The following is a 26,017-nucleotide window of genomic DNA, read 5'->3' as shown; positions in this document are numbered from 1 at the left end:
GGGTCTCTGGGTTCATTTTGTGCCAATTTTTGGGTCTTTTTGGGGGTTGGTTTTGGGTCTTTTAGGGGTGAGTTTGGGGTCTTGGGTGTCTGGGTCAATTTTGGGTCAGTTTTGGGTCTTTTTGGGGTTCAATTTTGGGTCTTGTTGGGTCTTTGGGTCCATTTGGTGCCAATTTTGGGTCTTTTGGGGGTGAGTTTGGGGTCTTTTTGGCGGTGAGTTTGGGATCTTGGGTTTCTGGGTCAGTTTTGGGTCTTTTGGGGGTCAAATTTGAGTCTTGTTGGGTCTCTGGGTTCATTTTGTGCCAATTTTGGGGTCTTTTTGGGGGTTGGTTTTGGGTCTTTTAGGGGTGAGTTTGGGGTCTTGGGTGTCTGGGTCAATTTTGGGTCAGTTTTGGGTCTTTTGGGGTTCAATTTTGGGTCTTGTTGGGTCTTTGGGTCCATTCTGTGCCAATTTTGGGGTCTTTTTGGGGGTGAGTTTGGGATCTTGGGTTTCTGGGTCAGTTTTGGGTCTTTTTGGGGTCAAGTTTGAGTCTTGTTGGGTCTCAGGGTCCATTTTGTGCCAATTTTGGGTCTTTTGGGGGTGAGTTTGGGGTCTTTTTGGGGTCGGTTTTGGGTCTTGGGTGTCTGGGTCAATTTTGGGTCAGTTTTGGGTATTTTTGGGTTCAATTTTGCATCTTGTTGGGTCTCTGGATCCATTTTGTGCCGTTTTGGGTCTTTTTGGGGGGAGCTTTGGGTCTTTTTGGGTTCCTGGGTCAATTTTGGGTCAGTTTTGGGTGTTTTGGGGGGTGAGTTTTGGGTCTCATTGGGACAATTTTGGATCTTTTTGGTTTAATTTCGTGTCAGTTCTGGGGTTTTTGAGGTTAATTTTGGGCCATTTTGGGTCAAATTTGTTTGTTTTGAATTCTGTTTTTTATCTCAATTTTGCCTATTTGACGAGCTCAACTTTCCAGTTCATTTCAACTTTGAATTTTGGGTCAATTTCTCCACTTTTTGGTCCCACCAAACCACACAACCCGATCTTTAAACCCCCCCCCCCAAAAAAAAAACCCCGAAATCTCCTTTTTTCTCCCCAAACCCGCAGGCTCTGATGCTGGAAAACCTCCAGAAGCACTCAACCCCCCACGCCACCTTCCAACCCAACTCGCAGGTAACCCCAAAAACCCCCAAACCCACCCCAAAACCCCCCTATTAACAAAAACGTTCATTTTGGGGGCGGATTTGCCCCAAACTGCCTTTTTTTGCCCCAGATTGGGGAGGAGATGAGCCACAACAGCTTCATCAAGCAGTACCTGGAGAAGCAGCAGGAGCTGCTGAGGCAGCGGCGCGCCAGGGAGGCCAACCCCGACCGTGAGCCTTTGGGAACCAAAATCGGGCTTTTTTGGCCCAAAAATGGGGGGTGCGGGGAGGGGGGGAATCCTGGGGGGGGTTGGAGGGATTTGGGGGCGGTTTGGGGGCTGAATTTGGGGGAGGTTTTGGGGTGAATTTGGAGGGATTTGGGCTCAGTTTTGGGGGTGGTTTTGGAGGTGGTTTTGGGGTGAATTGTGGGGGATTTGGGGTCAGTTTTGGGGGTGGTTTTGGGGTGAATTTGGAGAGATTTGAGGGCGGGTTTGGGGCTGAATTTGGGGGAGGTTTTGGGGTGAATTTGGAGGGATTTGGGGGTGGTTTTGGGGTGATTTTGGGGGAGGTTTTGGGGTGAATTGTGGGGGATTTGGGGTCAGTTTTGGGGGTGGTTTTGGGGTGAATTTGGAGGGATTTGAGGGCGGGTTTGGGGCTGAATTTGGGGGAGGTTTTGGGGTGAATTTGGAGGGATTTGGGGGTGGTTTTGGGGTGATTTTGGGGGAGGTTTTGGGGTGAATTGTGGGGGATTTGGGGTCAGTTTTGGGGGTGGTTTTGGGGTGAATTTGGAGGGATTTGGGGGCGGTTTGGGGGCTGAATTTGGGGGAGGTTTTGGGGTGAATTTGGAGGGATTTGGGCTCAGTTTTGGGGGTGATTTTGGAGGTGGTTTTGGGGTGAATTGTGGGGGATTTGGGGGCGGTTTTGGGGTTGAATTTGGGGGAGGTTTTGGGGTGAATTTGAAGGGATTTGGGGGCGGTTTTGGGGCTGAATTTCGGGGAGGTTTTGGGGTGAATTGAGGGATTTGGGGGCGGTTTTGGGGCTGAATTTGGGGGAGGTTTTGGGGTGAATTTGGAGGAATTTGGTGGTTTTGGGGCTGAATTTGAGGGAGGTTTTGGGGTGAATTGTGGGGGATTTGGCTCAGTTTTGGGGGTGGTTTTGGGGTGAATTTGGAAAGATTTGGGGTCAGTTTTGGGCTTGAATTTGGGAGTGGTTTTGGGATGAATTCAGGGTGATTTGGGCTCAGTTTTGGGGGTGATTTTGTTGTCAGTTTGGGGCTGAATTTGGGGTCAGTTTTGGGGTGAATTCTGGGGGATTTGGGCTGAGTTGTGGGGTTGAATTTAGGAGGTGGTTTTGGGGTGAATTGGGGGATTTGGGGTCAGTTTTGGGAGTGGTTTTGGGGTGATTTTGGGGGAGGTTTTGGGGTGAATTGTGGGGGATTTGGGCTCAGTTTTGGGGGTGGTTTTGGGGTGATTTTGGAGGAGGTTTTGGGGTGAATTGTGGGGGATTTGGGATCATTTTTGGGGGTGGTTTTGGGGTGATTTTGGAGGAGGTTTTGGGGTGAATTGTGGGGGATTTGGGGTTGAATTTGGGGGCGATTTTGGGGCTCACTTAGGGGAATTTGGGGTCGGTTTTGGGGTGATTTTGGGGGTGGTTTTGGGGTGAATTCTGAGGGATTTCAGGGTCATTTGGGGTTCAATTTTGGGTCAAATTTGAGGCATTTTTGGGTCACTTTGAGGAATTTGGGAGTTCTGTTTTGGGGTAGATTTGGGGGCTCAGTTTTGGGGTCAACTTTGGGTTGGATTTGAGGGATTTTGGGGTCGCTTTGAGGGGTTTGGGGGGTTCTGCTTTGGGGTGGATTTGAGGGATTTTGGGGTCACTTTGGGGTTCAATTTTGGGTCAAATCTGAGGGATTTGGGGATTCAGTTTTAGGTTGGATTTGTGGGATTTTGGGTTTCATTTTTGGAGATCAATTTTGGGTCAAATTTGAGGCATTTGAGGGCTTCTTTTTTGGGGTGGGTTTGAGGGATTTTGGGGCTCACTTTTGGGGTCAACTTTGGGTCGAATTTGAGGGATTTGGGGGGTTCAGTTTTGGGGTCAACGTTGGGTTGGATTTGAGGGATTTGGGGGCCACTTTTGGGTTCAATTTTGGGTCAGATTTTCTCGATTTTGGGTCCGTTTTCCCACTGGGATTTTGGGGTTGGATTTGGGGTGAATTTGTGTCATTTTGGGGTCTGATTTTTGGGTTTTTTTCCCCGTTTTTGGCCATTGCAGCGTCGGGGCGCAGCTGTGAGGATTCGGACGAGGAGAGCGGGAGGCGGCGCAGCGAGAGGGGAAAGCAGGTGCCATTTTGGGGCAAAAAACTGCAGTTTTGGGCAATTTGGGAGCAATGAGGGTAGTGGGGGGGGTCAGGGCTGTGAATTTTGGGGGGAATTCGGGGGGATTTTGGGGTAAAGTTGGGGGTTTGGGGGCAATTTGGGGGTAAAAATGGGGGTTTGGGATGCTTCGGGGTAAATGGGGTAAAGCAGGTGCCATTTTGGGGCAAAAAACTGCAGTTTTGGGCAATTTGGGGGCAATGAGGGTAGTGGGGGGGTCAGGGCTGTGAATTTTGGGGGGAATTCGGGGGGATTTGGGGGTAAAGTTGGGGGTTTTGGGGCAATTAGGGGGGTAAAAATGGGGCTTTGGGATGCTTTGGGGTAAATGGGGTAAAGCAGGTGGGATTTTGGGGCAAAAACCTGCAATTTTGGGCAATTTGAGGGCAGTGGGGGTCGGGGCTGGGAATTTTGGGGGGAATTTTGAGGGATTTGGGGGTAAAGTTGGGGGTTTTGGGGCAATTTGGGGGTAAAAATGGGGCTTTGGGATGCTTTGGGGTAAATGGGGTAAAGCAGGTGGCATTTTGGGGCAAAAAAGTGCAATTTTGGGGCAATTTGAGGGCAATGGGGGTAGTGGGGGGGTCAGGGCTGTGAATTTTGGGGGGATTTGGGGATAAAGTTGGGGGTTTGGGGGCAATTTGGGGGTTATTTTGGGTTATTGGGGGGCCATGGGGGGTTAGGGCTGTGAGTTTTGGGGGGAATTTATGGCAGTTTGGGGAAAAATTGCCAGTTTTGGGGGGGAAAATTGGGAGTTCAGGGTTTTTTTGGGGTAATTTGGGCAAAGCAAGTGGCATTTTGGGGCAAAAAAGTGCAGTTTTGGGCAATTTGGGGCAATTTAGGGGGAATGGGGGTTAAGGACTGCGAATTTTGGGTGTAATTTGGGGCAGTTTGGGGGTAAAGTTGGGGGCTTGGGGTTTTGGGGGGTAAATGGGGTAAAGCAGGTGCCATTTTGGGGCAAAAAGCTGCAATTTTGGGCAGTTTAGGGCTGAGTGATGGGATGGGGGGCAAAGGAGGGGTGAGGGATGCAAATTTTGGGGGATTTTAAGGCAATTTGGGGAGAAAATTGAGGGTTTTGAGGGAGGATGGGTTTTTGGGGGTTTTGGGGTAAGTGTTCAGGGATTTTGGGGCAAATTTTGTGGGTTTTTGGGTCGATCTGTGGGCAAAATTGGGGATTTTTGGAAGGGGGGATTTTGGGGGGTGGATTTTGGGGGTTTTGGGGGCAAATTTTTGGGATTTTGGGTGGTTTTGGGAGCAAAAATAGGTGTTTTTGGATGGGGTGGATTTTAGGGTATTTTGGTGGGGAACTCAGTGATTTTTTGGGGCAGATATTTGGGATTTGGGGTCAGTTTGGGGCTGAAATTGGGTATTTTGGGGTGGGGTGAATTTTGGGGGCGAAATTTTGAATTTTGGGGGAAATTTTCAGGGATTTGGGGGTAAATCCAGTGGGTTTGGGGGGCAAAAATGGAATGTTGGGTAGATTTGGGGGATTTGGGGTCAGTTTGGGGACAGAATTGGGTATTTTTGGATGAGATGGATTTTGGGGTCTTTTTGGGGTGAATTTAAAGGAGTTTGGGGCAAATTTGGGGAGATTGGAGGCAGATTTGGGGGGACGAGTCAAATTTAGTGGGATTTTGAGTTGATTTATTGGGGTTTTGGAGCAAATTTTGTGGTATTTTGGGGTGTTTTCATCTGATTTGGGGGCTGTTGGTTGGGATTGGTCATTTTTTGTGGGATTTGGGGCAGATTTGGGGGAACTTGTGTTGAATTTAGTGGGATTTGGGGTCCATTTAGTGGGATTTGGGGCCAACTTAGTGGGATTTTGGATTGATTTCTTCAGATTTGGGGTGATTTCAGCCAGTTTTGGGGTCATTTGTGGGGATGGTGTCATTTTTTGTGGGATTTGGGGCAGATTTGGGGGGATTTGGGGTTGATTTCTTAGGATTTTAGGCTGATTTCAGCCAGTTTTGGGGTCATTTGTAGGGATTGTGTCATTTTTTTTGGGATTCGGGGTAAATTTGGGGGGATTTGAAGTAAATTTAGGATAATTTGTGTCAAATTTAGTGGGATTTGGGACCAGCTGTGGGATTTGGAGCCAATTTAGTGGGATTTTGGATTGATTTCTTCAGATTTTGGGCTGATTTCAGCCAGTTTTGGGGTCATTTCTTGGGATTGTGTCGTTTTTGTGGGATTTGGGGCATATTTGGGGGGATTTGGGGTTGATTTCTTGGGATTTTAGGCTGATTTCAGCCAGTTTTGGGGTCATTTGTAGGGATTGTGTCATTTTTTTGGGGATTCGGGGTAAATTTGGGGGGATTTGAAGTAAATTTAGGATAATTTGTGTCAAATGTAGTGGGATTTGGGACCAGCTGTGGGATTTGGGGCCAATTTAGTGGGATTTTGGATTGATTTCTTCAGATTTTGGGCTGATTTCAGCCAGTTTTGGGGTCATTTCTTGGGATTGTGTCGTTTTTGTGGGATTTGGGGCATATTTGGGGGGATTTGGGATTGATTTCTTGGGATTTTAGGCTGATTTCAGCCAGTTTTGGGGTCATTTGTAGGGATTGTGTCATTTTTTGTGGGATTTGGGGCAAATTTGGTGGGATTTGAGGTAAATTTGGGGGAATTTGTGTCAAATTCAGTGGGATTTGGGACCAGCTGTGGGATTTGGAGCCAATTTAGTGGAATTTTGGATTGATTTCTTCAGATTTTGGGCTGATTTCAGCCAGTTTTGGGGTCATTTCTTGGGATGGTGTCATTTTTTGTGGGATTTGGGCGGATTTAGCAGGATTTGGGGCCAATTGTGGGATTTGGGGCCAACTTAGTGGGATTTTGGGTTGATTTCTTGGGATTTCAGGTGGATTTCACCCAGTTTTGGGGTCATTTATTGGGTTTGTGTCATTTTTTGTGGGATTTGGGGCCAACTTAGTGGGATTTGGGGTTGATTTCTGGGGATTTTGGGCTAATTTCACCCAGTTTTGTGGTCATTTGTTGGGATTGTGTCATTTTTCGTGGGATTTTGGGGGGATTTGGGGCCGGTGGGCCTTTTGGGTTGAATTTGGCCCATTTTGGCTGATAGAAATGTGGTTTTTTTTGTAGGGCCGTGGCCCCAAAGCCCCCGAGGGCGCTTCCCGCAGCCGCCGTGGGTCGCGACCCCCCCTTAAAGGGGGGGAGGAGGAGGAGGAAGAGGAGGAGGAGGAGGAGGAGGAGGAAGAAGACGACGATGAAGAGGAGGAGGAGGAGGGTGGCAAGCCTGGCCCCGCCCCCCCTCAAGCCACGCCCCCCGCCCCTCAAGCCACGCCCCCTTCCCCACAAGCCACGCCTCCTTCACTTGACGCACCACCCCCATTGGACAAATCCCCACCTGTCACAGACGAAGCCCCGCCCACAGACGAGCTAGCCCCGCCCACAGAGGCTGAAAACCCACCCACTGCTCCCGAGGCCACGCCCACCGCGGCGGAGGCCACGCCCACTGACACAGAAGCCCCGCCCACCCAGCCCCCTACTCCACCCCCTGATGTCGAGGCTTTGCCCAAACAGAATGAGGCCACGCCCACCGAAACAGAAGCCCCGCCCCCTAATGTGGAAGCCACGCCTCCGGCAGAAGCCCCGCCCACCTGTAGCATAACCACGCCCCCTCGACAGGAAACCCCGCCCCCTTCATCCCCCTCCCCTTTGCCCGTAGTGCAGGGGGCGGAGCCTGAGGCCACACCCACAGCTGAAGAGCCAATCCAGTCCCAGCTGAGTGAACAGCCCGCCCCTATGGGCGGAGCTAACACGGAAGCTCCTCCCACAGACGAGGCCCCGCCCCCCTCCTCACCCCGGGGCCGCAGCCAATCATCTTCCTCCTCCTCACCTGGTCCCGCCTCTTCCCGCGGAAGCTCCGCCTCCCCGCCGCCGCGGGGGCGTGGCCAAAACGCTGAGGTGAGTGAGGGCGGGGCTAACCAGAAAGGCGGCCAATGGGGTGTGGGCTGAGCAGCCGGCTGGCCAATAGGAAAGCGGCAGACAGAAAAGGGCGGGACAAGTGCCAACATGGGACCCTAAATCTGAACTGGGAGGCAATGGGGGATCCCAAAACCAAACTGGGAGTGAATGGGGGGTCCCCAGTACCCAACTGGGTGCCAGTGAGAAGCCCTGAGAGCCAATGGGGACCCAACTAGGAGCCCCAAAACTGAACTGGGAGCCAACTGGGAAGCCATTGGAGGGCCGCAGTTCTAACTGGGACCAAGTGGGAACCCCAGAATCCAACTGGGAGTCAATGGGGGACCCCAAAACCATCCTGGGCACCTTCTGATCTCCCTCTCTCTCTCTCTCAGCAGGATGAGCAGCCGGAGCCGACCCCAGCAGCGACCCCCAAGTGAGTGAGGGTCTCCGTGGGGCACCGTGGGGTGGTTATGGGGCAGTTATTGGGGTCTTAGGGGCAGTTCTGGGGCGCTGTGGGGCAGCTGTGGGAAACTGGGGCAGCTCTTAGGATCTATGGAGTGGTTATGGGGCTTGGTGGGCCGTTATGGGGCGCCGTGGGGCAGTTATTAGGATCTGTGGGGCGCTATGGGGCAGTTATGGGGCTCTGTGGGGCACTGTATCGGGTTGTGGGACAACTATAGGATCCTTATGATCTTCCCTGTGGTCTCTGTGGGGTTTCTCTATGTTCCTTGGGTTTCTCTATGGTCCTTGGGTCCTCCTGACGAGTTCAGTCCTCTCTGTGGGGTTTCTCTGTGGGGTTTCTCTATGGTGTCTGGGTCCTCCCCTCCTTATGGGGTCTTCTATGGGTCTCTATGGGGTCTCCTCTATGATCCCTGTATGGATCCTCTCTATGGTCTCTCTCTGAGTCTCTGTGGTTTTATGGGTCCTCCATATGAAGTCCTCCCTGTGGGGTCTTCTCTATGGTTCCTGTGGGGTCTTTCTATGGACTCTATGGTTCTCCCTGTGGGTCTTCTCTATGGGGGTCTCTCTGTGGGTCCTTTCTTTGCTCCTCTCTATGGTCTTTATTGGTCCTCCCTGTGGCTCTTCTCTGTGGAGCCTCTAAGGGGCCACTCTATCTTCCCTGTGGGTCCTCTCTATGGTTCTTTATGGATCTTCCCTGTGGTCTTCTCTATGGTTTCCATGGGGTTCTTCCTGTGGGTCCTCTCCATGGACCTCTCTGGTTTCTTTGGGCTCCTTTCTATGGAGTTCTCCTGATAGGACTCTATGGTTTTCTCTACCTTTTCTATGGGGTCCTCCCTATGTGTCCTCTCTGTGGTCATCTCTATGGTTCCTGTGGGGTCCTCCCTAGGGGGTCCTCCTGATGGGTCCTCCCAATAGGTTCTTTCTATGGTCCTCTCTATGGTTTCCTCGGGGTCCTCCCAATGGGGTCCTCCCTATGGTCCTCCCTGGGGTCCTCCCTATGAGGTCCTCCTGGTGGGTCCTCCCAATGGGTTCTTTCTATGGTCCTCTCTATGGTTTCTCTGGGGTCCTCCCGATGGGTTCTTTCTATGGTCCTCTCTATGGTTTCTATGGGGTCCTCCCAATGGGTTCTTTCTATGGTCCTCTCTATGGTTTCCTCGGGGTCCTCCTGATGGGTTCTCTTTATGGTTACTATGGATTCCTCCCAGTGGGTCCTCTCTATGGTTTCTGTGGGGTCCTCCTTACGATTCTTCTCTATGGTTTCTGTGGGGTCCTCCAAGTGAGCAGTGGGTCCTCTCTATGGTTTCTGTGGGGTCCTCCAAGTGGAGTCCTCCAAGAGGGGTCCTCCAAGAGGGGTCCTCAAAGTGGGGTCCTCCCTGGGATTCTCTCTATGATTCTTTCTGCGGTCTTTCTATGCCGTCTCTATGGTTTCTCCGTGGGGTCTCTACGGTCCCTCTAAGCCCCGCCCACCTCCTTAAAGCCCCGCCCAATCCCACCGCCTCATCTTTTTTTTTTCTTCCTCTAAACCCCGCCCCTTCCGGTGCCGCAGAGGCCGCCGGGAGAAGCGCGGCGCCAACATGGCGGCCGCTCCCGCAGCGCCGCGGGGCGGGGGGGGGCACAATGGAGCGCGGTGAGGGGCGGCGGGGCGGGGGGCGGATGTGGGGCGGAGGTGTGGGGCGGCGGAACGGGGAGCGGGGGGGCGAGGGGTGAGGGGCGATGCGGGGAACGGACGGCGCTCCGCGGGGGCGGACGGCGGATGAATGGGGGATGAATGGGGATCCGTGAGGATGAATGGGGAGCTCCGGGGGGATGAATGGGGCGCTGTGGGGCGAGCTGTGGGGCGGCGTAGGGGTGAATGGGGGATGAATGGGGCTGCGTAGGGATGAATGGGGATCTGTGGGGCTCCATAGGGATGAATGGGGCTCTGTGGGGCTCCATAGGGGTGAATGGGGCGCTGTGGGGCGATCTGTGGGGCTCCATAGGGATGAATGGGGATCTGTGGGGCGATCTGTGGGGCTGCATAGGGATGAATGGGGCTCCATAGGGATGAATGGGGCGATCTGTGGGGCTCCATAGGGGTGAATGGGGCTCCATAGGGATGAATGGGGCACTGTGGGGCTCCATAGGGGTGAATGGGGCGCTGTGGGGCGATCTGTGGGGCTCCATAGGGATGAATGGGGCTCCATAGGAATGAATGGGGCGATCTGTGGGGCTCCACAGGGGTGAATGGGGCTCCATAGGAATGAATGGGGATCTGTGGGGCTGCATAGGGGTGAATGGGGGATGAATGGGGCTCCATAGGGATGAATGGGGCGCTGTGGGGCTCCATAGGGGTGAATGGGGCTCCATAGGGATGAATGGGGCACTGTGGGGCTCCATAGGGGTGAATGGGGCGCTGTGGGGCGATCTGTGGGGCTCCATAGGGATGAATGGGGCTCCATAGGAATGAATGGGGCGATCTGTGGGGCTCCATAGGGGTGAATGGGGCGCTGTGGGGCGATCTGTGGGGCTCCATAGGGATGAATGGGGCTCCATAGGAATGAATGGGGCGATCTGTGGGGCTCCATAGGGGTGAATGGGGCTCCATAGGAATGAATGGGGATCTGTGGGGCTGCATAGGGGTGAATGGGGGATGAATGGGGCTCCATAGGGATGAATGGGGCGCTGTGGGGCTCCATAGGGATGAATGGGGATCTGTGGGGCTGCATAGGGGTGAATGGGGCTCCATAGGGGTGAATGGGGAGCTGTGGGGCAATCTGTGGGGCTGCGTAGGGATGAATGGGGCCCTGTGGGGCGAGCTGTGGGGCGGCGTAGGGGTGAATGGGGGATGAATGGGGCTCCATAGGGATGAATGGGGATCTGTGGGGCTTCATAGGGGTGAATGGGGGATGAATGGGGCTCCATAGGGATGAATGGGGCTCCATAGGAATGAATGGGGCGCTGTGGGGCGATCTGTGGGGCTCCATAGGAATGAATGGGGCGATCTGTGGGGCTCCATAGGGGTGAATGGGGCGCTGTGGGGCGATCTGTGGGGCTCCATAGGGATGAATGGGGGTCTGTGGGGCGATCTGTGGGGCTGCATAGGGATGAATGGGGCTCCATAGGGATGAATGGGGCACTGTGGGGCTCCATAGGGGTGAATGGGGCTCCATAGGAATGAATGGGGATCTGTGGGGCTGCATAGGGGTGAATGGGGGATGAATGGGGCTGCATAGGGGTGAATGGGGCGCTGTGGGGCGATCTGTGGGGCTGCATAGGGGTGAATGGGGATCTGTGGGGCTCCATAGGGATGAATGGGGGATGAGTGGGGCTCCATAGGGGTGAATGGGGAGCTGTGGGGCGATCTGTGGGGCTGCGTAGGGATGAATGGGGATGTGTGGGGCAGAGTCGGGCATCTATAGGGCAGAAGCACAGATCTATGGGGCAGAGTCCCAGATCTATGGGGCAGGAAGCGATCTACAGGGCGCTGGGGGGATCTGTGGGGCAGGAAGCCATCTATGGGGCAGAGCCATAGATCTATGGGGCGCTGGGGCGATCTATGGGGCAGAAGCACAGATCTATGGGGCAGGAAGCGATCTATGGGGCAGAAGCACAGCTCTGTGGGGCAGGAAGCAATCCGTGGGGCAGGAAGCACAGATCTATGGGGCAGGAAGCAATCCGTGGGGCAGAAGCACAGATCTATGGGGCAGGAAGCAATCTATGGGGCAGAAGCACAGCTCTATGGGGCAGGAAGCGATCCGTGGGGCAGAAGCACAGATCTATGGGGCAGAGCCGCAGATCTATGGGGCAGAAGCACAGCTCTATGGGGCAGGAAGCGATCCGTGGGGCAGAAGCACAGATCTATGGGGCAGAGCCGCAGATCTATGGGGCAGAAGCACAGCTCTATGGGGCAGGAAGCGATCCGTGGGGCAGAAGCACAGATCTATGGGGCAGAGCCGCAGATCTATGGGGCAGAAGCACAGCTCTATGGGGCAGGAAGCGATCTATGGGGCAGAGGCACAGATCTATGGGGCAGGAAGCAATCCGTGGGGAAGAAGCACAGATCTATGGGGCACTGGGGCGATCTGTGGGGCAGAAGCACAGATCTATGGGGCAGAGCTTTTCCCCCCCGCCCCACAAGTGTGGGTCCAGCCCCACTGATTTCCCCCCCCCCCTTTTTCCCGCCCCATAGGCAGGAGCCGGCAGCAGCCATGGATGTGGGGCCGCCCCCCGAGCGCCCCCCAGACCCCGAGGTAACGCCCCATAAGTGTGGGGCGGGGATGTGGGGCAGGGATGTGGGGCGGGTTGTGGGGTGGGGGGTGGGGGGGGGGCCCTTCCCTGCGCCCCACAAGTGCCGTTCCTCTGCCCCACAGCGGGATCTTGGGGGGCGGGGAGAGGGGGGGGGTCACTTATGGGGCAGCCCCACACTTATGGGGCACCCAGGTTTACTTATGGGGCGGCCCACACCTACTTGTGGGGCACTGAGGCCTACTTATGGGTCCCACCCCACACTTATGGGTCCCACCCCACACTTATGGGTCCCATCCCACACTTATAGGGTTGCCCCACACTTATGGGTCGACCCACACTTATGGGGCAGCCCGCGCCTACTTATGGGTCCCACTCCACACTTAGGGGGCCGCCCCACACTTATGGGTCCCACCCCACACTTATAGGGCCGCCCCACACTTATGGGGCACCCAGATTTACTTATGGGGCAGTTCACACTTATGGGTCCCACCCCACACTTATGGGTCCCACCCCACACTTATAGGGCCGCCCCACACTTATGGGGCAGTCCACACGTACTTATGGGTCCCACCCCACACTTATGGGTCCCACCCCACACTTATAGGGTCGCCCCATGCTTATGGGTCCCACCCCACACTTATGGGGTCGCCCCACACTTATGGGATTTACCCCACACTTATGGGTCCCACCCCACACTTATAGGGTCACCCCACGCTTATGGGACACCCAGGTTTACTTATGGGGCAGCCCACACTTATAGGGTCGGCCCACACTTATGGGTCCCACCCCAGACTTATGGGGCAGCCTACAGCTACTTATGGGTCGCACCCCACACTTATGGGGCAGCCCACCCCACACTTATTGGTCCCACCCCACACTTATAGGGTCGCCCCATGCTTATGGGGCAGCCCACACTTATGGGTCCCACCCCACACTTATGGGGCAGCCCACACTTATGGGTCCCACCCCACACTTATAGGTCCCACCCCACACTTATGGGGCAGCTCACCCTTATGGGATTTACCCCTACTTATGGGCCCCACCCCACACTTATGGGGTTGCCCCACACTTATGGGATTTACCCCTACTTATGGGTCCCACCCCACACTTATGGGTCCTACCCCACACTTACAGGGTTGCCCCATGCTTATGGGGCAGCCCACACTTATGGGTCCCGCCCCACACTTATGGGTTCCACCCCACACTTATGGGGCAGCCCACACTTACAGGGTCGCCCCACACTTACGTGGTCGCCCCACACTTATGGGGCAGCCCACCCCACACTTATGGGTCCCACCCCACACTTACATGGTCACTCCACACTTATGGGGCAGCCCACCCCACACTTACATGGTCACCCCACACTTATGGGGCAGCCCACCCCACACTTATGGGTCCCACCCCACACTTACGAGGTCACCCCACACTTATGGGTCCCACCCCACACTTACATGGTCACCCCACACTTATGGGGCAGCCCACCCCACACTTCCGGGTCCCCCCCCCCCCCGATGTCACTTATGGGGCAGCCCCCCCACCCAGCGCCGTCGCTATGGGGCAGCCCTATAAGCTCCCCCATTCCATTCCCTTTCCCTTCCCCCCCCCCCCTCCTCGCACCCCACAACTTATGGGGCGGCCCCCCCCCCAACCCCCCAACCCCCCTCCCCAAATGTCGGGACCCCCCAACGTCTCTCTTTTGGGCACTCAGCGCTGCCCCACGGATTCTCCCGGACCCCCAAGTGCCCCCCAAGTGCCCCACGGGATCGACGAAGAGGCACTTATGGGGCAGCCCCACAACCGGAGGAACCCCAAAAACCGCTTATGGGGCGGCCCCACACATTTCCATGGAACCCCACGGCACTTATGGGGCGGCCCCACACATTTCCGTGGACTTTGGGATCGCTTATGGGGCGGCCCCGCACTTATGGGGCGGCCCCACACCTTTCTCGTGGACTTTGGGATCACTTAGGGGGCAGCCCCACACATTTCTGATGGACTTTGGGATCACTTATGGGGCGGCCCCACACATTTCCGTGGACTTTGGGATCGCTTATGGGGCGGCCCCGCACTTATGGGGCGGCCCCACACCTTTCTCGTGGACTTTGGGATCACTTAGGGGGCAGCCCCACACATTTCTGATGGACTTTGGGATCACTTATGGGGCGGCCCCACACATTTCCGTGGACTTTGGGATCGCTTATGGGGCGGCCCCGCACTTATGGGGCGGCCCCACACATTTCTGATGGACTTTGGGATCACTTATGGGGCAGCCCCACACATTTTGATGGACTTTGGGATCACTTATGGGGCGGCCCCACACATTTCCGTGGACTTTGGGATCACTTATGGGGCAGCCCCACACTTATGGGGCGGCCCCACAGCTGGAAGAACCTCAGAACCGCTTATGGGGCGGCCCCACACATTTCTGATGGACTTTGGGATCACTTATGGGGCGGCCCCACACTTATGGGGCAGCCCCGAACATTGCTGATGGACTTTAGAATCGCTTATGGGGCGGCCCCACACATTTCTGATGGACTTTGGGATCACTTATGGGGCGGCCCCACACTTATGGGGCAGCCCCGAACATTGCTGATGGACTTTAGAATCGCTTATGGGGCGGCCCCACACATTTTTGATGGACTTTAGAATCACTTATGGGGCGGCCCCACACATTTCTGATGGACCCCCAACTCCACTTATGGGGCAGAGATGAACCTCCAGCTCCACTTATGGGGCAGCCCCATGGATTTGCGACCCCCACTTATGGGGCTGAGGTGAACTTCGGACCCCGACGCCACTTATGGGGCAGAGACTGAACCCCAGTGTTACTTATGGGGCAGAAGCTGAACCTTACGCCACTTATGGGGCAGAGAGCGACCCCCAACTCCACTTATGGGGCAGAGAACGACCCCCAACTCCACTTATGGGGCAGAGACGGAGCCCCGGTGTTACTTATGGGGCAGGAGAAGACCTTCAACTGCACTTATGGGGCAGAAACTGACCCCCAGCGCCACTTATGGGGCAGCCGCCGACCTCCTAACCCCACTTATGGGGCAGAGACTGACCCATATTTTTACTTATGGGGCAGAGACCGACTCACTACGCCACTTATGGGGCAGGAGAAGACCCCCCATTCTCACTTATGGGGCAGACATCGAACTCCAATGCTACTTATGGGGCAGAGACTGAACCCTAACGCCACTTATGGGGCAGAAACCAACCCGCGTTGCAACTTATGGGGCAGGAGAGGACCCCCAACACCACTTATGGGGCAGAAGTTGACCCCCTACTGCACTTCTGGGGCAGAGACTGACCTTAAAGCCACTTATGGGGCAGGAAGAGCCCCCTAACCCCACTTATGGGGCAGGAAGAGCCCCCCACCTCCACTTATGGGGCAGAAATCGACCCCCATTGCCACTTTTGGGGCAGAGAACAATCTCCAACTCCACTTATGGGGCAGAGGCCGCCCCCCATCGCCACTTATGGGGCAGCCGACTTCCTTACCCCACTTATGGGGCAGAGATCGACCCTGAAACCACTTATGGGGCAGAGAACAACCCCCAACTCCACTTGTGGGGCAGAAATCGACCCCCAACTCCACTTATGGGGCAGAGGCCACCCCCCAACTCCACTTATGGGGCAGAGACCGACCCCATGTCCACTTATGGGGCAGCCGTGGACCTCCTCCCCCCACTTATGGGGCAGAGACCGACCCCCAACTCCACTTATGGGGCAGAAACCGACCCCCAACTGCACTTATGGGGCAGCCACGGACCTCCTCCCCCCACTTATGGGGCAGAGGCCGACTCTAAAGCCACTTATGGGGCAGAGAACAACCCCCAACTCCACTTGTGGGGCAGAGGCCGCCCCCCATCACCACTTATGGGTCAGAAACCGACCCCCAACTCCACTTATGGGGCAGAGGCCGCCCCCCATCACCACTTATGGGGCAGAAACCGACCCCCAACTCCACTTATGGGGCAGAGGCCGCCCCCCATCGCCACTTATGGGGCAGAGACCGACACCCAAAGCCACTTATGGGGCAGAGAGCGACCCCCGTCTCCACTTATGGGGCAGCCGCGGACCACCTCCCCCCACTTATGGGGCCGGACCAGCCCCCCAGTGCCACTTATGGGGTCAAACCCACCGCCCCCCCCGACCCAACTTGTGGGGCCGGAGACCCACCGGAAGTCACGCGCCGCTGGGAACCAATGGGAGAGGAGGGAGCGCTGGGAGGGGGGCGGGGCTTAAAGCGGGCCGGAAGGGGGAGGGGCCCCGTGTCGGCCCCGCCCCCCCGCGCCCGCGGTGACTCCGCCCCCCTCCCCCTTGGGGGCCCCTCCCCCCCTTTTCCCCTCCCCCCAGGCTCAGCCCAAAGCCTTCCGGAGGAAAATCGCACTCGGTAGGCGGGGCTAAGGGCGGAAGCGGGAGGGGTGATTGGCGGGGTGAGCGAAAGGGGGCGGGGCTTCTGCGAGGGGCGCGTGGGCTGATTGGGGGAATTGGGTGAAGGGGCTGAGGGCGGAAGTGGGCGGGGTTAAGGGCGGAAGGGGGCGGGGTAAAGGGCGGAAGTGGGACGGGCGCGTGCTGGCTGATTGGCGGGGTGAGTGAAACGGGGCGGGGCTTCGGGGCGGAAGTGGGCAGTACGCGTGGGCTGATTGAAAGAGGTTAGGTGAAGGGGGCGGGGCTTTCCGGGCGGAAGTGGGGGGCGCGTGGGCTGATTGACGGGCTGAGTGGATAAGAGCGGGGCTTCCGGACGGAAGTGCTGGTTTAATTGGGGGTGGTTTGAAAAGGGGCGGGGCTTCTTGGCGGAAATGGGCGGGACGTGGATCGGAAGTGGGTGTGAGTGCGTGCGCTGATTGGGGGGATTGGGTAAACGGTGGGCGGGGTTTCCGGGCGGAAGTGGAAAGGGGGTGGGGCTTTGCTGATTGGAGGATTGTGTGAATGGAGGGCGGGGCTCCCGTGTGCAGGCGGGGCGTGGCCTAAGGAGGAAAGGCGGGACTTAATGCGGAAGTGGGCGGGGCATCGACTTGGGAGGGAATGTGTGTTGAATTGTGTGGGGGCGGGGTTCGAGGCGGAAGTGGGTGTGGCTTTTGGCGGAAGTCGGAGGAAGGGGGCGGGGCTTATGGATGGGCATGGCCGACGCCAAACGAGAGGGTTGGCTGGAGCGTGCGAAGCCCCTCCCCCTTTTTCATTTTATAGCCAAGTGGGTGTGGCCAACAGTGGGTGTGGCTTGGTATGGGAGGGGCGTGTTTGGGGGGCGGGGCCACGCAGTTTAAGCCCCTCCTTTTTGCCATTTATGGTAAACAGGGTTGGGGCCAATGGGGGCTGGTCTTGAATGAAGGGGGCGGGGCTTAAGAGCTGCGATGTGCGGTGAAGGGGCGGGGCTAATTGTGCTAAGCCCCTCCCCCTTTTCCTTTTCTAGCCAAAGGGGCGGGGCAGGTGGATCTGGGGGCGGGGCTTGTGATGTGGGCGTGACCTGCGAAGTGGGCGGGACCTTAGGACTGAACGGGAAGGAAGGGGCGGGGCTAAACCCGCTAAGCCCCTCCCCCTTTTCCTTTTCTAGCCAAGGGGCGGGGCCGACTGATGTGGGGGCGGGGCTTGTGATGTGGGCCGGGATTCCTAGGTGGGCGGGGCCTACGAAGTGGGCGGGGCCTGTGATGTGAGCGTGTCAACTGAGCTTAGTGCGGATGGATGGGGTGGAAGGGGCGGGGCTAAGGGCGCTAAGCCCCTCCCCCTTTTCCTTTTCAAGCCAAGGGGGCGGGGCCGACTGATCTGGGGGCGGGCTTGTGATGTGGGCGGGGCTTCTTTTGTGGGCGGGGCCTATGTAGTGGGCGGGGCCTGTGATGTAAGCGGGTCAACTGGGCTTAGTAGGAATGAATGGGGAGGAAGGGGCGGGGCTAAGGGCGCTAAGCCCCTCCCCCTTTTCCCTTTTCTAGCCAAAGGGGCGGGGCCAACGGATCCGGAGGCGGGGCCAACGGCGGGGGCGGGGCGTAAACGGCGCTGGGGGAGCGTGATGGGGGGGGCCGGGAGGAGATCGCTCAGCATCAGCACCGACAGCCTGAAGGTAAACGGGGGGGGGGGGCTCGAAATGAGCCAAAAGCGGCCCTTTTTCACCCAAAATTTGGGGTGGGGGGTTGGGGTGGGGGATGGGGGGGGGTCTGCGTGGGAAATCTGGGGTGTTTGGGGGGTTTGGGGGGGGGAAATGGGGAGGGAAGAGGCGAGGGGGGGAAGAGTCAAACGGAGGGGTTTTGTCCTGAAGTTGTGGGATTTTGACCCAAAATTGTGGGGTTTTGACCCAAAATGGAGGGATTTGGGCGTGGAGGGTGGGATTGGGATGAAGGGGGGGGGGTCGGGTGTTAAATTTGGGGGATTTGGGGTTTTTGGTTGGGGAAATGATGGGGGGGGAAAGGAGTACAGGGGAAGAGTCAAACAGGGATTTTGTCCTGAAATGGTGGGATTTTGACCCAAAATTGAGGGATTTTGACCCAAAATGGAGGGATTTGGGCGTGGAGGGTGGGATTGGGATGAAGGGGGGGGGTTGGGTGTTAAATTTGGGGGATTTGGGGTTTTTGGTTGGGGAAATAATGGGGGGGGCTAAGGGAGGACTGGGGGGAGGAGTTAAACAGAGGGATTTTGACCCAAAATTGAAGGATTTTGACCCAAAATTGTGGGGGTTTGACCCAAAATGGAGGAATTTGGGCTCGAAGGGTGGGATTGGGATGAAGGGGGGGGGGGGGGTGTTAAATTTGGGGGATTTGGGGGTTTTTGGTTGCGGAAATAATGGGGGGGGAAGGGAGTACAGGGGAAGAGTCAGACAGAGGGATTTTGTCCTGAAGTTATGGGATTTTGACCCAAAATTGAGGGATTTTGACCCAAAATGGAGGGATTTGGGCTCGAAGGGTGGGATTGGGATGAAGGAGGGGGGGTTGGATGTTAAATTTGGGGGATTTGGGGTTTTGGGTTTTGGGGAAATAATGGGGAGAGAAAGAGGAGGGAGAGAAGAGTCAAACGGAGGGGTTTTGTCCCAAAATTGTGGGATTTTGACCCAAAATGGAGGAATTTGGGCTTGAAGGGTGGGATTGGGATGAAGGGGAGGGGGAGGGGGGGGTGGGTGTTAAATTTGGGGGATTTGGGGCTTTTGGTTGGGGAAATAATGGGGGGGGGAGGGGAGGACGGGGGGGAAGATTCAAACGGAGGGGTTTTGTCCCAAAATTGAGGGATTTTGACCCAAAATGGAGGAATTTGGGCCCAAAATGGAGGAATTTGGGTCTGAAGGGTGGGATTGAGATGAAGGACTGGGGGGAGGGGTTGGGTGTTAAATTTGGGGCATTTGGGGTTTTGGGTTTTGGGGGAAAATTGGGGAAAAAAGCAAAGCGCAAAAATGGGCATCGAAGCCCCAAAATTGGGCCTTTTTTTCCCCCCCCAAATGACCCGATTTTGCCATTTTTCCTCCCAAATTTCAGAATCTGGTAGCAGGATTGGCAGCAGAAACAACAAAAAATCTCAATTTCATGAGTTTTACCCTAAAAAAGAACGCTACATTCATCCCCAAACCATCAAAATCCCCCTGTTTTCACCCAAAGCCAAGTTTTATTATTTCCTTTCCCCCAAATGACCTGAAATCTCCGTTTTTTCCCTCAAATCTCAGAGCCTGGTGCCAGGATTGTCAGCAGACACCAAGAAACCCCAATTTCTCACCTAAAATCCCCTTTTTCCCCCCCCGTAAGCCCCAAAATCCCCGTTTTTCCACCCAAAACATCATCGTATTCTTTTTTCTCACCCCAGTGACCCAAAATCTCCGTTTTTTCCCCCAAATCTCAGAGCCTGGTGCTGGGGCTGTGGGCACAGACACTGACAAACCCCATTTTCTCTTCATAAGCCCAAGTTTTAAGCCAAAATTCTCTATTTTCACCCCCAAAAGGCCCCAAATCCTCGTTTTTCCACCCAAAACCTAATTTTGATGTTTTCTTTCTACCAAATGACCCAAAATCTCCGTTTTTTCTCTCAAATCTCAGAGCCTGGTGCCAGGTCTGTCTACAGACATCGAGAAACCGTGATTTCTCCCATAAAATCCCCTATTTCCCCCCCCAGAAGCTCCAAAATCCCCGTTTTTCCGCCCAAAACATCGTCATATTATATTGTATTATTTTTTCTCACCCCAGTGACCCAAAATTTCCGTTTTTTCCCCCAAATCTCAGAGCCTGGTTCCAGGTCTGTCAGCAGACACCACAAAACCCCGATTTCTCCTCTGAAATCCCTTATTTCCCCCCCCAGAAGCCCCCAAATCCCCGTTTTTCCACTCAAAACATCGTCGTATTCTGTTGTATTATCTTTTCTCTCCGAAATGACCCAAAATTTCCGTTTTTTCCCCCAAATCTCAGAGCCTGGTGCCAGGATTGTTAGCAGACACCAAGAAACTCTGATTTCTCCCCTAAAATCCCCTATTTCCCCCCCCCAAAAGTCCCAAAATCCCAGTTTTTCCACCTAAAACATCGTCGTATTCTATTGTATTATATTTTCTCTCCCAAATGACCCAAAATCTCCGTTTTTTCCCCCAAATCTCAGAGCCTGGTGCCAGGGCTGCGGGCCGAGGCCGTGTTGGAGCTGCACCCCCCCGAAGACGCCCCAATTTCGGAAGAAGAGGAGGGGGGTGGGGGGGCCGGAGGGGCCCCAATATCAACGCAGGGGGGGGGAGGGGCAGAGGAGGCCACCCCCCCCAGGGAGCCCCCCCTCAAAATCTGTCGCACCGTCACGCAGGTGGGGAACCCAAAACGGGGCGTTTTCACCCCAAAATTGGGGCCGGGGGGGGCAAAAAGTGGAAGGGTTGGGTTGGAAATGGGGGAGGTTGGGGTGAAAATTGGAAGATTTTGCCCCAAAATGGGGGGAATTGGAGCCAAATTGGAGGGGTTTGACCCCAAAATGGTGATTTTTGGACTTGGAGTTTGGGGTTTTGTACCCAAAATTAAGGGATTCTTCTCAAAATTGCAGAAAGTTGGGTTCAAAATGGTCGGAAATTGACCCAAAATGGGGGGAATTGGAGCCAAATTTGAGGCATTTGACCCCAAAATGGTGATTTTTTGGTGCAGAGCTTCAGGATTTTGACCCAAAATTGAGGGATTTTGACCCAAAATTGGGGAATTGGAGCCAAATTTGAGGGGTTTGACCCCAAAATGGTGATTTTTGGACTTGGAATTTGGGGTTTTGCACCCAGAATTAAGGGATTCTGACCCAAAAGTGCAGAAATTTGGGTTCAGAATGGTCAGAAATTGACCCAAAATGGTGATTTTTGGACTTGGAATTTGGGGTTTTGCACCCAAAATCAAGGGATTCTGACCCAAAATTGCAGAAAGTTGGCCAAAATGGTCGGAAATTGACCCAAAATGGGGGAATTCGAGCCAAATTGGAGGGCGTAGACCCCAAAATGGTGATTTTTGGACTTGGAGTTTGGGGTTTTGCACCCAAAATTAAGGGATTCTTCTCAAAATTGCAGAAAGTTGGGTTCAAAATGGTCAGAAATTGACCCAAAATGGGGGGAATTGGAGCCAAATTTGAGGCATTTGGCTCTAAAATGGTGATTTTTGGACTTGGAATTTGGGGTTTTGCACCGAAAATTAAGGGATTCTGATCCAAAGCTGCAGAAAGTTGGCCAAAATGGTCGGAAATTGACCTAAAATGGGGGGAATTGGAGCCAAATTTGAGGCATTTGACCCCAAAATGGTGATTTTTTGGTGCAGAGCTTCAGGATTTTGACCCAAAATTGAGGGATTTTGACCCAAAATTGGGGGAATTGGAGCCAAATTTGAGGGGTTTGACCCCAAAATGGTGATTTTTGGACTTGGAATTTGGGGTTTTGCACCCAAAATTGAAGGATTTTAACCCGAAAGTGCAGAAGGTTGGGTTCAAAACGGTCGGAAATTGACCCAAAATGGGGGGAATTGGAGCCAAATTGGAGGGGTTTGACCAAAAATGGTGATTTTTGGACATGGAATTTGGGGTTTTGCACCCAAAACTAAGGGATTCTGACCCAAAAGTGCAGAAATTTGGGTTCAAAACGGTCGGAAATTGACCCAAAATGGGGGAATTGGAGCCAAATTTGAGGAGTTTAACCCCAAAATGGTGATTTTTGGACTTGGAATTTGGGGTTTTGCACCCAAAATCAAGGGATTCTGACCCAAAAGTGCAGAAATTTGGGTTCAGAATGGTCAGAAATTGACCCAAAATGGTGATTTTTGGACTTGGAGTTTGGGCTTTTTCACCCAAAATTAAGGGATTCTGACAACAAGTTGCAGAAATTTGGTCAAAATGGTCGGAATTTGACCCAAAATGGGGGGAATTGGAGCCAAATTTGAGGGGTTTGACCCCAAAATGGTGATTTTTTGGTGCAGAGCTTCGGGATTTTGACCCAAAATTGAGGGATTTTGACCCAAAATTGGGGGAATTGGAGCCAAATTGGAGGGCGTTGACCCCAAAATGGTGATTTTTGGACTTGGAGTTTGGGGTTTTGCACCCAAAATTGAAGGATTTTAACCCAAAAGTGCAGAAGGTTGGGTTCAAAACGGTCGGAAATCGACCCAAAATGGGGGGAATTGGAGCCAAATTGGAGGGGTTTGACCCCAAAATGGTGATTTTTGGACATGGAATTTGGGGTTTTGCACCCAAAATCCGGGGATTCTGACCCAAAAGTGCAGAAATTTGGGTTCAAAACGGTCAGAAATTAAACCAAATTAAACCAAATTGGAGGGGTTTGACCCCAAAATGGTGATTTTTGGACTTGGAATTTGGGGGATTAGACCCAAAATTGAGGGATTTTGACCCAAAATGGGGGTTTGGACCTAAAATTGTAGAATTTAAACCCCAAATAATTGAAATTATACCCCAAATTTGTCTGTTTTTGCACCAAAATGAGTGATTTTACCCCAAAATTGAAAGCTCTGAGCCAAGGTGTGGCCGTTTTCACCCCAAATTTGGCAGTTTTCACCCCAAAATCAAACATTTTTTGCCCTGAAAACTACAATTTTGATCCCCAAAATTTCCTGACCCAAAAAGGGCATTTTTTACCCCAAATTGGCCGTTTTTCCCCTTAAATTTTGGATCCCCAAACCCACTGTTTTTCCCCCCAAAACTTACTGCTTATTTTTCAACTTCAGAGGACCCAGAATTGCCGTTTTTTCACCCAAAATGGGATTTTTTTTCTATTTCCCCCAAAATTACCGTTTTTCACCCCAAAACGCACTGGGACTCCATGGAGTTTTAAAGCCCCAAAATCACCATTTTTCACCCCAGATTTCACTCTTTTCCTTTTAATTTCAACCCCCAAAATCGCCATTTTTCATCCCAACCCCCCCCCCCAACCCCAGCGACCCAAAATCCCCGTTTTTCACCCCAAAATTCCCTTGTCTCCTCCTTTCCCCCCAAAATCCCCGTTTTTCACCCCAAAATTCCCTTGTCTCCTCCTTTCCCCCCAAAATCCCCATTTTCCACCCCAAATCTTCCCTTTTCCCGCCCGATTTTCCCCTTTCCCCCCCAAAATCTCATCCCCCCCCCATTGGTTTCGGGAGCCCCAAAATCACCGTTTTTTAACCCAAAAATCTGCCCCCCCCCCCCCCCACCAGGTGGTTCCGGCGGAGGCAACAGAAAACGGAGGGGGCGGGGCTGAAGGGGGCGGGGCTTCGACGGAGGGGGCGGAGCCTAAGCAACAGACCACGCCCACCGGAAGTGTTCCCTCGGCTGGCCCCGCCCCTTCCGCTGGAGGAGGGGAGGAGGAGCCCAAAGGTGGGGTGGGATTTTGGGGTGGGAGTGGGGGATTATGGGATTATGGGATTATGGGGTGGGATTATGGGAGTATGGGGTGAGAGTGGGGGATTATGGGGGTATGGGGTGGGATTGGGGGATTATGGGATTATGGGATTATGCGGTGGGATTATGGGAGTATGGGGTGGGATTATGGGTTGGGATTATGGGAGTATGGGGTGGGATTGGGGGATTATGGGATTGTGGGGGGGGATTATGGGATTATAGGGTGGGATTTTGGGGTGTGGGATTGGGGGATTATGGGGTTATGGGGTGGGATTGGGGGATTATGGGATTATTAAGAGGGATTATGGGGTGGTGTTGGGGATTATGGGATCATGGGGTGGGATTACGGGGTGGGATTGGGGAATTATAGGATTATGGAATGGGATTGAGGGATTATGGGATTGGTGAATGGGATTGGGGGATTATGGGATTCTGGGGTGGGATTGGGGGATTATGGGATTACGGGGTGTGGGATTGGGGGATTATGGGATTATGGGGTGGGATTGGGGGATTATGGGGTTGTGTTGGGGATTATGGGATTATGGGGTGGGATTCTGGGGTGGAATTTGGGGATTATGGGATTGTAATCTGGGATTATGGGGTGGGATTGGGGATTATGGGGTGGGATTCTGAAGTGGGATTGAGGGATTATGGGGTTATGGGGTTGGATTCTGGGGTGGAATTATGGGGTTGTAGTCTGGGATTACGCGGAGGGATTGGGGGATTATAGGATTATGGTGTGAAATTGAGGGATTATGGGATTCTAGGGTGGGATTATGGGGTGGGATTGGGGGATTATGGGATTATGGGGTGGGATTGGGGTATCATGAAACTGGGGTGGGATTATGGGCTAGGATTGGGGGATTATGGGATTATAGGGTGGGATTATGGGGTGCAATCGGATTATGGGATTGTGGGATGTGGGATTGGGGGATAATGGGATTATGGAGTGCAGTTGGGGGATTATGGGATTATGGGGTGGGATTATGGGATAGGGTGGGATTTGGGGATATGGGGTGGGATTGCGGAATTATGGGAAGGGATTTGCGGGTTATTGGGAGAGATTATTGGGTGTTGGATGGGATTATGGGATTATGGGGTGGGATTATGGGGTGTGGAGTGGGATTATGGGGTGAGATTGGGTCATGTGTGGGATTATGGAGTTGGATTATGAAATCATGAGGTGTAGGGTGGGATTATGGAGTGGGATTATGAGGCTGGATTGTGGGGTGGGGAATGGGATTATGGAATTACGGCGTGGGTTTAAGAGATGTGCGGTGGGATTGTGGGGGATTATGGGATTACGGGAAGGAATTACGGGATGTAGGGTGGGATTATGAGGTCTGGGGTGGGATTATGAGGTTTGTGGTGGGGCTATGGGGTGGAATTACGGGATGTGGGATGGGATTATGGGGTGTGGAGAGGGATTATGGGGTGGCATTAAGGGGAGTGGAGTGGGATTATGTGGGATTATGGTGAGCTAATTTGTATTCCTGGCAAATTCGATGGGATTTTAGCAGGGTTGTGTGTTTATAGAGTGGGATTGGGGTGGGATTATGGGGTTTGGGGCGGGGTTGTGTGATTTAGGGTGGGATTGTGTGGGTTCAGGGTGGGATTATGGTGGGATTATAGGCATTTAGGGTGGGATTATGGGATTTAACATGGGATTATGAGGGTTTAGGGTGGGATCATGTGGGTAGAAGGTGGGATGATGGTAGGATTATAGGCATTTAGGGTGTGATTATGGGATTTTAAGTGGGATTATGGGGGTTTAGGATGGGATCGTATGGGTAGAAGGTGGGATTATGGTTGGATTATAGGCATTTAGGGTGTGATTATGGGATTTTAAATGGGATTATGGGGGTTTAGGATGGGATCGTGTGGGTAGAAGGTGGGATTACAGTGAGATTATAGGCATTTAGGGTGGGATTATAGAGTTTAACATAGAATTATGGGGGTTTAGGGTGGGATCATGTGTGTTCAAGATGGGATTAAGGTGGAATTATAGGCATTTAGGGTGTGATTATGGGATTTAAAGTGGGATTATGGGGCTTTAGCATGGGTTGAAGTGTCTTTATGGCCAACGTGGCGGGATTATGTGGGTTTGGGGTGGGACTAGGGTGGGAT

General features: G+C 53.9%; 1 protein-coding gene across 4 annotated transcripts in view; it reads left to right on the top strand.

Annotated features, from left to right (window-relative positions):
• The window catches only part of ACIN1 (apoptotic chromatin condensation inducer 1), a 48,428-nt gene that overhangs the window by 5,793 nt on the left and 16,618 nt on the right, over positions 1-26,017 (top strand). For 2 of the 4 annotated variants that reach the window (XM_090130117.1, XM_090130119.1), the window contains 10 exons: positions 1,081-1,146; positions 1,247-1,346; positions 3,387-3,454; positions 6,581-7,405; positions 7,798-7,838; positions 12,036-12,096; positions 16,460-16,496; positions 18,031-18,158; positions 20,660-20,851; positions 23,707-23,866. In XM_090130117.1, coding sequence (XP_089986243.1) covers positions 1,081-1,146; positions 1,247-1,346; positions 3,387-3,454; positions 6,581-7,405; positions 7,798-7,838; positions 12,036-12,096; positions 16,460-16,496; positions 18,031-18,158; positions 20,660-20,851; positions 23,707-23,866 — 1,678 coding nt within the window. The remainder of the gene's footprint in view (positions 1-1,080; positions 1,147-1,246; positions 1,347-3,386; positions 3,455-6,580; positions 7,406-7,797; positions 7,839-12,035; positions 12,097-16,459; positions 16,497-18,030; positions 18,159-20,659; positions 20,852-23,706; positions 23,867-26,017) is intronic. The other 2 variants (XM_090130120.1, XM_090130118.1) reach the window with 1 other exon arrangement.

The sequence above is a fragment of the Phasianus colchicus genome, chromosome 39 (assembly GCF_987193195.1).
Source record: "Phasianus colchicus chromosome 39, bPhaCol1.hap1.1, whole genome shotgun sequence".
Lineage (NCBI taxonomy): Eukaryota > Metazoa > Chordata > Aves > Galliformes > Phasianidae > Phasianus > Phasianus colchicus.
This window is presented reverse-complemented; position numbering and strand designations above follow the sequence as displayed.